At 59.6% G+C, this 12,158-nt stretch overlaps 1 protein-coding gene across 7 annotated transcripts in view; it reads left to right on the top strand.

Annotated features, from left to right (window-relative positions):
• The window catches only part of STARD8 (StAR related lipid transfer domain containing 8), a 52,867-nt gene extending 43,119 nt beyond the window's left edge, over positions 1 to 9,748 (top strand). For 6 of the 7 annotated variants that reach the window (XM_017819282.1, XM_017819278.1, XM_017819276.1 and 3 more), the window contains 11 exons: positions 1,695 to 1,758; positions 2,062 to 3,437; positions 4,076 to 4,249; positions 4,738 to 4,897; positions 5,169 to 5,367; positions 5,466 to 5,676; positions 5,913 to 6,027; positions 6,328 to 6,543; positions 6,858 to 7,075; positions 7,234 to 7,410; positions 7,956 to 9,748. In XM_017819282.1, the coding sequence (XP_017674771.1) occupies positions 1,702 to 1,758; positions 2,062 to 3,437; positions 4,076 to 4,249; positions 4,738 to 4,897; positions 5,169 to 5,367; positions 5,466 to 5,676; positions 5,913 to 6,027; positions 6,328 to 6,543; positions 6,858 to 7,075; positions 7,234 to 7,410; positions 7,956 to 8,073 (3,021 nt within the window). In that variant the 5' untranslated portion in view covers positions 1,695 to 1,701 and the 3' untranslated portion in view covers positions 8,074 to 9,748. Of the gene's footprint in view, positions 1 to 1,360; positions 1,587 to 1,694; positions 1,759 to 2,061; positions 3,438 to 4,075; positions 4,250 to 4,737; positions 4,898 to 5,168; positions 5,368 to 5,465; positions 5,677 to 5,912; positions 6,028 to 6,327; positions 6,544 to 6,857; positions 7,076 to 7,233; positions 7,411 to 7,955 lie in introns of those variants that run through there. The other variant, XM_017819281.1, reaches the window with a different exon arrangement.
• Positions 9,749 to 12,158: the final 2,410 nt, after the last annotated feature.

Here is a 12,158-nt window from a genome sequence, read left to right as displayed (position 1 = left end):
TACTCCCTCACATCCCTGCACAGTGCAGGCCATGGAACCAGCATGGGGATGTGCTCCAGGCAAGGGCTGGGGCAGCTCTCCTGGGCTGACGGGGTGGTGGGTGCTGCCGGGTGCCCACCTTGTACCTCAGCCGGGCTCAGAGCCTGCTCTGCTGCTGTTGCTCCCTCCGCAGTGAGGACTCTGGATGTGTCAGTTGGATTGGGCAGCACTGCTGGTATTGTGTGGTTCCAGGGAAACAATAGCTTTTTTATGAACATCCAGAGCTGCTAGAGAACAGAAACATTTCCCAGGAATAATTCTTCTCTTTGTGGGGCTGTTGGGCTGTGCTTTAATTTCCAGCTTGGGTAACTAGACTGTAGAGCTTGGCTAGAATTGGGTTGGTCAGAGCTGAGCTGTCAAACCAAGCAGAGGTGTGTTGTCCCTGCTGTCCTGCTCTCCTGCCCCCTCCCACCACTCCAGGTGGCATTCTTTGGCAGTGGTCCCCAGGGCAGGGGGCCGTGACTGCCCAGGGCACCTTCACCAGAGACTCACAGAATCATTTAGGTTGTAAAAGACCTCAAAGATCATTGAATCCAACCATTGCCCAGCACTGCCAGGGTGATATTGTGAGGATGCTGTGTAACATCTTGGAGAGCTAAAGCCAGGACTAAAGCCTGGTGTGGAAGCCAGGTCTGTGCATCAGAGGGGGGGTCTTGCCTTGTGATGAGGAACTGCAGGGGCTCCTGGTGGGTTGGGAGGCGGGAGCTGGTGGCTCACACGGGGGTTTGCCGAGCGCGGGTGGGTCTGTGCCGGTGGGACCCTCCCTCCCCGGCACACCGCACTGTCAGCTGCTCTGAGCCGGGGCTTCTGCCTTTCCAAGTGTTCTGTGGCTCCGTGTGACGATACTCTGTGTGATGCTCGTTGTCCTGGTACCAGGCAGCACAGCCTGGCTGTGTGTTTTCCACCAGGACACGGTGCTGCTGGATCAGCAGGGCTGGGAAGAGCTGAGGGAGCTGCTGCTGGGTGTGCTGTGCAGGGAGCAGTGTGTGCTGGGGGACTCTGCCAGTGCAGAAGCTGACACCCAAAGGGAGGGACTGACTGGATAGTCCCTCTGTCCGGACGGGCCGTGTGTCACCGGTTCTGGGGGTGACTCAGCCTCGCCTTGGCTCTCGGGACACATCATCACAGCCGTGCCCCCGCACTGACTCTGCGCCGTCCCTCTCACTCAGAACAGACAAGGGGCGGGAACAGGGTCTGTTACTTGTTTTCCCGACAGGACAGAGGCAGCTGTGCTGGGCAGGAGGGGATTCCCACACCGCTTCCTGGTGCAGCAGGGTGGGAGGTGATGGGAGGTCTCTGCCTGTCCCGCCCTGTCTGAGCTTTTGGACCTTTTTTGGGTCCTTTAGTCATTCCCTGGCCCAGCCACAGCAGCTTTTGAGCTGGTTTTGCTCTAATAACTTGGAGCAGGTCATCTGTGCTCACTCATAGGACCAGTGGCCCCAGCTGCTGGCATGTGTGTGGCCTGGCTTGGGCTACCATCTGCTGGCATCGTCCCCTCAGTAGCTGGGTGTCCCCCTGGCCCCTGGAGCCACAGCTGCGGTTGACAGGTGACAGACACAGGCAGGAAAATGAAAAGAAGCCAAAGCCAGCCCTGTGACGGCCGCGAGGCCAGGAGCGGGGCTGGGACCAGGGTAAAGCCTCTCTGTTTCTCGCAGGAGGCTGATGACCCTGAACACTTGTGCCTCCATGAAGCTGGATGTTCACTTTCAGCGTAAACAGGTAGGTCCTGGGCACTCAGGGCAAGGAGGGGACTGGGGGGTGGAGGGGATCACATGCTCAGCGGTGGGACAGTGTCCTGGGGTGCCCCATGATGATCCTGGGTACAGAGTGATTCCTGGAGCCCTCTGCTGCCAAATGGGACTGGGGCTGGTTTAAGGGGGTGAACACACTTCTCTCCTCCCCACTGGGGACTGTCCGGTGGCTGTGCCCCTATCTGAGGTGCTTGTCCCCTGGGCAGGGGGGACACGCTGACCCTCCATGGCTCCAACCGATTGATCATCCCCTGTTCTCAACCACTCACAGAATGAAGACTCTGAGGAGGAAGACCTGTGTGCCATCAGCAACCGGTGGGCTTTCCAGAGGGACAGCAAGAGGTGGTCCCGGGTAGGGTCGGCCGATGTCCTCTCCCAGGGCTCGGAGGCCTTGAGCTGCACCATGAGGCCGGTGTCCAGCCACGAGAGCGTCCTCACGGACCTCAGCACCAACCAGGAGGCCGCATCCCTGCACAGCACGGGCAGCGTGGGCAGCGTGGGTGGCACGTGTGGCACACTGGGCACTGCAGCCGCGCCATCCGAGCCCCCGTCACCGCTCCGTCCCTCTGCCAGTGCCACCAGCTGCAGCCGGAGCGAGCATTCCTCACTGGAGCAGCCCCTGAGCTGCAGAGAGGGCTCCAAGGAGAAGCCAAAGAAACGACGGTCTCGCAGCTTCCTGAAGCGGATCGAGTCCCTGCGGAGGAAGGACAAGGAGAAAGCCAGCCCAGACAGGAGGGTGGCCCTGCACAGCAGCAAAACTCTCCCACCGGGATGGGGCCCCCTGAAGAGTAATGGGGACCTCGCAGCCACCAGGACCAACTCCTCTAAAAGAGGAATACCTGCCTCTTTCCATGGCAAAAAACACTTCTTCTCACTATCGTACAGGACTAACCGCCCGCTCGGCGCTGGGGGCACCACGGAGGGCTCTGACCCCAACTGCAGCGGAGTCTCCCTGGAGGACTTTGACACGGCTGCCACGGCCAGCAGCGCCTGGGCTGCCGCCTCTGCGTGCCAGCGCCGGCGGGCTCGCCGTGGGGACTGCCTGGTCTACATCCCCTGTGACCACAAGCCTGGCACCTTCCCCAAATCCCTCTCCATCGAGAGCTTGTGTCCCCTGGGCGGCAGTTCCCTGACCCGCTGGGACGCGGGGAGCGTGGCCGCGGGGCTGGGGCCGGGTGGCAGGGGTGGCAGCAGCAGCAGCACGGAGGGCTCGTCCTCCCCCCGCGGCTTTGCCCGCCGGCGCCGCGGCTCCTGCAGCTCCCTGGGCAGCAGGGTCAGCGTCTACGACAACGTGCCGGACTTCGGCAGCAGTGAGGATTTCTGCAAGGACGGGGAGGTCACCTATGAGAACCTCGACGACATTCTGCAGCACATGTGGGGGCTGCAGCAGAAGGTGGAGCTCTGGTGTAAAGCCATCGCCCCCGGCCTGGGTGGGGAGGAAGGAGGTGAGGAAGAGGAGGATGAGGAGGAGTTGGATTCGGGAGGGGAACCCTCCAACTTGCACTTCGAAGAGCGATCCATGTCGGACGTAGGCACCTCCGCCAGTGACTTTGACAGCACGGGGAACTCCCTCAATGAGGCTGAAGAGATTGAGACGCGTGAGCGCCGGGATTCGGGGGTGGGAGCGTCGCTCACGAGGCCCTGCAGGTATCACAGAATCCTGAGATGGTTTGGGTGGGAAGGGACAGAGACCATCTCTTTCCACCCCCCTGCTACGGGCAGGGACACCTTCCTCTAGACAGGGTTTCTCCAAGCCCCATCCCACCTGGCCTCGAACACTTCCAGGGATGGGGCAGCGGGGAGGGGTGCACAGCCCATGGCTCGGAGGAGCAGCACCCTGATCCCGTCCTCGGGGGGCTGGCTGATCGCCCCTCGCCGGGAGGCAGGAGCTGGCGGAGCGAGGGAAGTGCAGCTGGAGCAGCCGCAGCCCGAGCAGGGAGCGGGGCACGGGTGCGCTCTGGCGGCCGCAGGACACCACTGCCACCGCTGCCAGCCCTCTCCGTCCGCACAGGCCCGTCACTGAAAGGTTTCTCATTAACTAAAACCAGGCGTAAGCGCAGGAGGCACATGCCTCCCCTGTGCCAGTGCCCCCACGTGCTTTCCCTTGGAGGACTCTGGCCATTGCTGAGTTCTGTGGCTTTTCTTGCCCTTGCTTAGTGGTGCTGGAGCGTGATGTGCTTGCACCCACCGCTGTGCCCGCACCTTCCCCACAGCCAGGGGTGCCCTGGGCAGGGACAGGCTCTTCCCTGGGCTCGCCAGCTCTCACACCCACTTTTTCCATCCAGAAAACTGCGTTGGCACAGCTTCCAGAACTCACACCGCCCCAGCATGAACTCGGCCTCACTGGAGATCAACCGCCAGTCCTCGGCCCAGCTCAACCTGCTCCAGAAGTGCTCCCTGCTCCGGCTCACTGCCATCATGGAGAAGTACTCGGTGCCCCACAAGCAAGCCTGGACGTGGTGAGCTGGCAGGGAGGCGATCAGGATGGTGCCCACAAGCTGCAGCTTTTGCTGTGTCGGGCATTGCCTCCAGCCCAGGGCAGCTTCAGGGGGTGGAGATGGTGGAGAGGGAGGGGGAAGAGCCAAAACAAGGGATGGCTTTGCTCTGTCAAGTGTGAGCTGGGGCTGACCCCCAGGCTTCTGGCATTGTCTGCATCCAGGGGGCTCCTGGCATCATCTGCAGCCATGGGGGCTGCAGATGCTCATGGGGCATTAAAAATGCTGCAGCAGCATGAGACAGTGGGACAGTATCATAGGCAAGTATCAAAGCATTTTGGCTTAATAAAAGATGCTGCAATTCCTGCTGGAATTCCAAACACGGCAGAAGTCTGTATGTGTATATGTGTGTGTGTGTGTGTGTTTGTGAGTTCCCAGGCTCCCGCTCCCCCTGCGAGAGGTTGTTGAGGGCACTGATTGTTGCACTGATTTCTCTCTGTTCCACTCTGCAGGACTGTCCCCAAGTTCATGAAGAGGAGTAAAGTCCCCGACTACAGGGACAAGACGGTTTTTGGGGTGCCACCCATTGTCAACGTGCAGCGCACGGGGCAGCCCCTGCCCCAGAGCATCCAGCAGGCCATGCGCTACCTGCGCAGCCAGTGCCTGGACCAGGTGATGCTGCGACTGCTGGGCAGGGTGCTGGGATTTGGGGACAAGAAAAAATAGCTTTGGGGGTGCCTTCTTTCACCTCCTGTGGTGTGTGGTGAAGTGGGACGGTGGGATTGTTTTGGGAACCCCACACCCACTGGTGTCCCCTTGGCCATCCCTCACTCAGTGTCTCCTCTGGGTCAGGGGGAGGAGCTTTTTGGGGGACGGTGTCTTTGCCTGTCCCATGGGCGCTCACCCAGTCCGGTGCCCACTCACCCCAACTCTGCCCCCTCAGGTTGGCATTTTCCGTAAGTCAGGGGTGAAGTCCCGGATCCAGGCGCTCCGGCACATGAACGAGAGCAGCCCCGACAACGTCAGCTACACGGGGCAGTCTGCGTACGACGTGGCCGACCTGCTGAAGCAGTACTTCCGCGACCTGCCCGAGCCCATCTTCACCAGCAAGCTGACGGACACCTTCCTGCAGATCTACCAGTGTAAGGGCTGGGGAGAGGGTCCCTCCGCTCCCGTGGGTGGAGGCGGTGGGGGCTGCGGGCGTGGCCTCGCTGACGCTGGCGCTGCCCCGTGCCCGCAGTCGTGTCCAAGGAGCAGCGGCTGCAGGCGGTGCAGGCTGCCATCATCCTCATGCCCGACGAGAACCGCGAGGTGCTGCAGACCCTGCTCTACTTCCTGAGCGACATCGCCTCGGCCGAGGAGAACCAGATGACCGCTGGGAACCTGGCCGTGTGCCTGGCCCCCTCCATCTTCCACCTCAACGTGTCCAAGAAGGAGAGCACCTCGCCCAGGTAAGGGCACCTCCCCATCACCCTTCCCTGCCCGTTGCAGGAGGAGGCCAGCGGGATGGGGTGACGGTGGGACACAGATGCTCTTGGCACAGCCCATTGCTCTGCCCTGCAGACTGGGAGTCCCCAGTGTGACATAAATCAGAGCCATGGGGGGCTAGGGGTGGGTGGTACCCACTGGTCCAGGGGGCTAGGGGCATGTGGTGCCCACTGGTCCCAGCACCCCCTGCCCCCCACAGGGCCATACACAAGAGGGGCACCATGGGGAAGCCGGACCAGAAGGACCTTAACGAGAACATGGCTGCGACGCAGGGGCTCTCCCACATGATCACCGACTGCAAGAAGCTCTTCCAGGTGGGTGGCAGTGGTGTCCAGCCCAGCACTGCCCGTGGGAGGTGTGACCTCACTGTGGGTGCAGTCCTGGGGTGACATGAGGGCACCCATCTCTAAGTGGGGCAGCTGTCACTGGCCAGTCACCCCAGGGGCAGAGCCCAGTTTCATCTCCGGGTGGTGCAGGCTGTATGTCCAGGGGGCTGTGTCCATCCTCCCCACTCCTTGGTGGGATGAGTTGTGGTTCTTTAGCTGCCCAGGACACTCACAAAGTCCCTGCAGGATTCATTTGGCTTGCTGAAGATGTGTGTTCTTGGTTTGCAGGTCTCCCATGACATCCTGCTGCAGCTGAGCAGCTCCTATATGGCTGCAGATGCTTATCCACATCCCCTGACTGACTTGGTATGCCAGGGGGAGAGCAAGGATCTGCACTCCTACTTCGAGCAGAGTGTCCAGAACCTGCTCAAAGAGTCATCAGAGAAATTCAAGGGGTGGCTGAGCAGCCCGGGGCCCCTGAACACAGAGCTGTCCTGCAGAAAGGTAAATGCCACAGTGTGGAGGGACTTGGGGACATGGGGAAAATGTGTATGGGGTGACCATGGGGATCTCCAGGCACCTACGAACCTGCTGGCAACCCCTTGGTGCTTGTTCTCTTGTGCAAGGCGGAATCACCAACCCTTTCCCTGGCCAGAGAGGGGACTGAGGGATGGAGGTTGCTCTGGGCCCAGCAGTCCTGGCAGAGAGACCACCACATTAGCAGAGAAGCTGGCTGCTGCCATTCAGTGCTCCTCCAGCAGCCAAAGCAGATCCCATGCCCTCTCATCCCCAGTCAGCCCCTCATGTTGTGCCCTCAGGTCGGGGATGGGAACCCTCTGCGCCTCTGGAAGGTCTCCACAGAGGTCGAGGCCCCTCCTGCCACGGTGCTGCACCGGGTGCTGCGGGAGCGTCACCTGTGGGACGAGGACCTGCTGCAGAGCAAGGTGGTGGAGGCCCTGGACCAGGACATGGAGGTGTATCACTACGTGACGGACAGCATGGCCCCCCACCCGTGCAGGGACTGCATGGTGCTCCGGTGAGGGCGGGCAGGGACCCCGGCAGGGTTTGCTCTTGGTCTGGTGGATCCCACCTGCTCCAGCCCCATCTCCTACCCCCCGTGGGGGGCTCTCCCCCGCCTCCAGTCCCGCTGTGGGCCCCGTGGGTGGGCACAGAGTGACCCCTGCCCGTCCCCAGGCGCTGGCGCACGGACCTGCCGCGGGGAGCCTGCCTGCTCATGTCCCTCTCGGTGGAGCACGACAAGGTGCCGGTGGAGGGAGGCGTCAAGGCCGTCGTGATGAAGTCCCAGTACCTCATCGAGCCCAGTGCCATGGGCCGATCCCGAGTGACCCACATCTGCAGGGCTGACCTCAGGTAACGGGGCCCTCGGTGCCACCGGGGCGGGGACGGAACACCAGGTCCTGGTGGGGCACCAGAGCTGCCCACCCCTCCATGGGCCTGGCCTGGCTCCTGCCCCACGGTCCTGCCTGCCCCGAGGGGAGGGCGCTGGGCTGGGGCCAGGGTTTGCCTGCCAGGTGGGGACTGGACAAGGAGCCACCAGCTCAGTCAGTTCCTCCCATGGCTCCAAGGTGGCAGCTCCTGCAGAGCACCTGGGGTTTCCTGTGGGTCTGGAGCACGGCCTTGGTGCTGCTGAGCCGTGCTGGGGTTCGGGGGTGCGAGGGTGGGCTGGTAGAAGGGGCAGCCTGGTTGGGTCACAGGTATTCCCCACACGCCTGAGGTGGGGATGGGGGAAGCAGGTCCCTGTCCTGGCACATGGCGCTCGTTCATCACCTCCTTGTCCCTCCCCATGGGAGCTGTGCCCAGTACCTGTCCCCAGCAAGGGGCACTGTGCTGCTCCATGGCAGGTGCCAGCATCCCTCCTGCCCACTCATCCCTCTCCTGCCTCTTCCCTTCTTCAGGGGCCGGTCTCCCGAGTGGTACAACAGAGTCTTTGGCCACCTCTGTGCCATGGAGCTGGCGAGGATCCGTGACTCTTTCCCAGCCCTGAGTCCCAGTGGCCCTGAGACGAAGATCTGAGGTGCCAGGAAGATGCTCTGTCCTGCCTAACGTGGAATCACCGTGGATCTGGACTGGGGCTCTCGGCAGGGAGCACGGCGTGGGCAGTGCCCGTGGAGGGGGAGGCAGAGGCACATATTTATAAATGTCCTTTCACCCCAGGCTGGGCAGTCCCTGTCCCACCAGCCCTGAAGCGCTGCAGGGCAGAGGGTCCACAGAGGAAAAGCCACGCAGCCCCTGTCCCACAGGAGGGGTGGGGGAAGAGGAAGAGGGGCTGTGGGGTGACCCCAGGAGGGCAGCCTGCGGCAGGAGCTGGGTCCCAACGCCGGCTGGGAGCAATGGTGGGGGCGAAGGAGTGTGGAGCGAGGGGGGAGGACACAGTAGGATCGAGCAGAGAGGACGGGCCATGTCTGCAGGTCGCAGAGCTGTGTTGGGAAGTGCAGGGTGGGCAGCGAGGGGTGCAGTGTGTCTGTGGTGTCACCCGGCAGGGACAGCCAGGGAGTCACAGTTTGGTAGTGGAAGAGGCTGCTGTTCTGGGAGGAGGGAGGCTCCCCATAAGTACATAGGTACAGCTCGAGTGCCAGCCCCTGTCGAGGGGCAGAGGGAACCTGTTGCAGCTTTGGTGCTGAATTCATGGACGAAGCAGCCCTGTACTCCTGGGCCTCGCTCTTCCTTGGCTAAAAGCCCTCTTGTGCATTTGGTTTCAGTGGGGCTGGATGAACCAAGCCAATCCCATCCCTCTTAACCAGCCAACTCATTGTTTGGATGGGGCAGGACATGTCTGGAGCCCCAGAGCAGCTGTCCCTAAGTGGGCTACGAGGGGAAAGAGCAATGCCTGGAAGGCAGGACAAAGGGAGGGAAGGAGGGACCCTCTGGAACAGCAGCTCTCCTTTCTTTGCTGCCATCAGGGTTCAGGGCGATGCCATGAGAGGGAAGAAGGGAAGAGCAGCACTAGCTGCTCCATGGCAGTGCCTGGGGCTGGAGGCACCATGAGAACGGTGCAGCAGAGCGTGGTTGCCCAGGCTGGGTCACCCCTGTGCCAGCTGCTGGCTCCAGCCCCATCCCCTCCTGGCTGCCAGGGGTGGTGGGAGATGGAGTTGTCCGGGAATCACCTCTTCGGGCAGCCATAGGGGTACAGCCCATGCACTCTCCCTTCCACAAAGATGTCCATTCCCCTTCCCATCCCTCCCTTACCTCCATGCAGAAACTGTCCACCGAAGCTGTCAGCACATGGGAGATGACCTGGTTTCTCCATTCAGGAAGGGACTCAAATTCCCAGACATTGTTCCAACTGGAAGGCAATGCGACCCATGCGCTGGGGACCCCCAGTGTCAGTTTGGCCCTAATATGTCCTGTCTGTCTTTTGGTGAAAAAAGCACAAATCAGCCTCTAGTCTGTGTTTTTATATATATATGTGTTTTATATATACATATATATATAAATATAACTAACATATGGGGGAGTGAATTTTCTCCTGATATTTTTTTAAAGTGTTTCTTTTTTTCTATCTATAAATACTTGTACAGGTGGAATATTAATATATAACTGGTGGCAGAGCTCAGCACCAGGTGATGCTCACTTAGAGCCAGATATTTTGTATTTAAGGGACTTTTGTATCATATAAAACTTCAACAATTGTTTGACTTGGATGGGGGCTGCTCTTCCCATCTGTGCAATTAATAAAGTACTAACAAGATCTGCTGGCTGATGAAGAAACCTTCGTGCTCAGAGTTTCAACAGCACTGGAGCAGCCCAGGGCCGAGCAATGCATGTCCTTGGCGCTGCCGATGTGTGGGTGAAGGGACCCAAACCCAGCAGCTCCCACATCCAGCTGTGCTCCAGGGCCTTTCCAAGGGTTGGGGTTCACCTGGCATTGCCATCTGCTGTAGGGAGAGCAGCCTGAGGAGGAAGATGAGCATCCAGCATCAATCAAGCATCAGTGATGATGATGAAGAACCACTTTGTGCTGGCGCCGTCCCTGGAGCAGACACCTCTCTCCACTGTTCTGGAAGCAGTGATGGAGAACATGCTGGAGTAGATGAAGATGATGGTGATGAAGGCTGTGAGATTCAAGCCTGGAGAGGAAAAAATGTCTCTCTGAGCATGATCTAAGTGTGGGATGAGCAGCAGTGGGACTCCTCAGGCTTTTAGCACCAGAGAGGGCAGAGACTGGTGGGCATCCCTGGCTCGTCCGGAATCCAGCCCGAGCCTGGCAATGCCCATGGCCAGGGCTCCAGCTCCTGGCTGGAGAGGGGACCCTCCCCAGTCCAGGATGGAGGGTAGAGCTGGCACCTCATCTTACAGGGTCCCAGCAGGATGGCAGCACCCTGTGGACCCACCCAGGCACCCCAGTGGCAGCAGGGTGAGGGCCCTCTGGGCACTGCCACAGGGAAACCTGTTCTGCCACACATCCGTGCCCGGGTCCCAAGTCCCCAGCGTAGTTGAACAAAGGGGCTCTCCCCACTACAGAGTGCTGCACTGGGTGCAGACACTAAAGAACACCCAAAAGCCTCTGCAAAGCCAGCTGGAGGCACGCCAGGGCTTTGGGGCTCACAGACCCCAGCCACGCTCCCAAATCCACCTTTGCTCGGTGCTGGCAGATGATCAGTCCAAGAGCGTTTTCCTCTAACCCCTGATTAGCACAAACATTTAAAAATCAATTCTTTAATGAAATCCTCCAAGTCACATTAACACAGATCCACATTTTTTTCCCCTGCACATTATTTGAGATTAATCTTTTCAAGCCTTCTAAAAGCCAACCCCCACAACTTAGTAAACCTCTACACTGGGAAATGACTGCAGAGCGGCGATGCCAGGCTCAGTTCGGCTTAATTGGAGATAAAAGGAGAGGAAATCATTCCTTATTAGCCAGTCAGGTAGGAGCTGTACTGTATTTAGAGTGCAAACAGCCCAGTTACAGGGAGGAAGACACACAGTTGTCTTTCATTACACATACTTGAAAATGTGTATCTGGGGAAAATTATTGATTTTTTTCTCATTCCAAAGAGAAGCTGTAGCCCTCACAGACAGCTGTGTGGGCCATGCCTGCCCCAGGAGTGGTGCCTGTCCAGCCTGTCCATCTGCTCATCCTTGGGGTCCTCAGGTCATTATCTCAGCCCAGGCAGAAGAATCTCTAATGGAGTGACTCAGCCACAGCTCTCAGCACCCAGGGGTCTTGGCTGGTGGAGTCTACCTGGCCCCATCACCTACCCAGTATCTATGTGACCCCCACCACCTACACAACATCTACGTGGCCCCCACCACCAATCCAACAAGCCCCTCAGGAACAGACATCACTCTGTATCACACCTGCACCAGGACGGGGCCCCCACAGCTCCGCAACTTCTCCCTCCACATGGGCACAGTGCTTCCCTTGCCCTAAATCAGGAAGGGCTTGTGCAACCGTGTAGCATAGATTTATATCCCGGGATTCCAAAGGTGTAACCTCCATGGCACAGCTCCGCAGTCATGTGCTGGGCAGCCCTGGCTCCAGCACGGCCACATCCCTGGATAGTGTTATGTTTGAGCAAACCAAGCCAGCTTTTCCCTTTTGCTTTGCTTTCCAGTGGGATAATCCCTTGGTTCTCACCCAGGCCTGGCTTCCCTGGTGCTTTTTCCCCCTCTGGACGAAAGCCACGCTGCCTGCCCGGGATGGCAGTCACGCAAACTGGCACACTGGTCCCAGCATCCCTGTGGAACAGACATTGTCTGGTCCAAGGACAAGACAGGAATTCAGGCATCCTCACTGCCTGACCCCAGCCATGGGATCTTTGGGGCAAAAGTGTTCATTTTCTTATAAAAGAAAGTGCTGTGAACTCATGCAGCACTCCTAGCCCTGCCCAGCACCCTGATGGACATGGCTCCTCAGGCTGGGATCATGCACCCAGCTCAGAGAGGGGCTTGCCATGTGGCCTCCTGTGGGATGGTGAGTGGTCCCAGCAGGAATCCTGAAGGATCAGCCCACTTCAGAACATGGACTATCCATCTGCAGCTCCCAGCTGGTGGCACCTCAGCCAGGCCCTGCATTCCTTTTCTGTCCTCGGATCTAGGAGGGGATCCTTCCTCCAGGCAGAAAGGAGATGGAAGAGGGCAAATGGGAGAAAACA

Source organism: Lepidothrix coronata, unplaced genomic scaffold, assembly GCF_001604755.1.
Source record: "Lepidothrix coronata isolate B3197 unplaced genomic scaffold, Lepidothrix_coronata-1.0 Scaffold73, whole genome shotgun sequence".
Taxonomy (NCBI): Eukaryota; Metazoa; Chordata; class Aves; order Passeriformes; family Pipridae; genus Lepidothrix; species Lepidothrix coronata.
The sequence above is the reverse complement of the archived record's forward strand: the minus strand, read 5'-3'. Positions and strand labels throughout refer to the sequence as shown.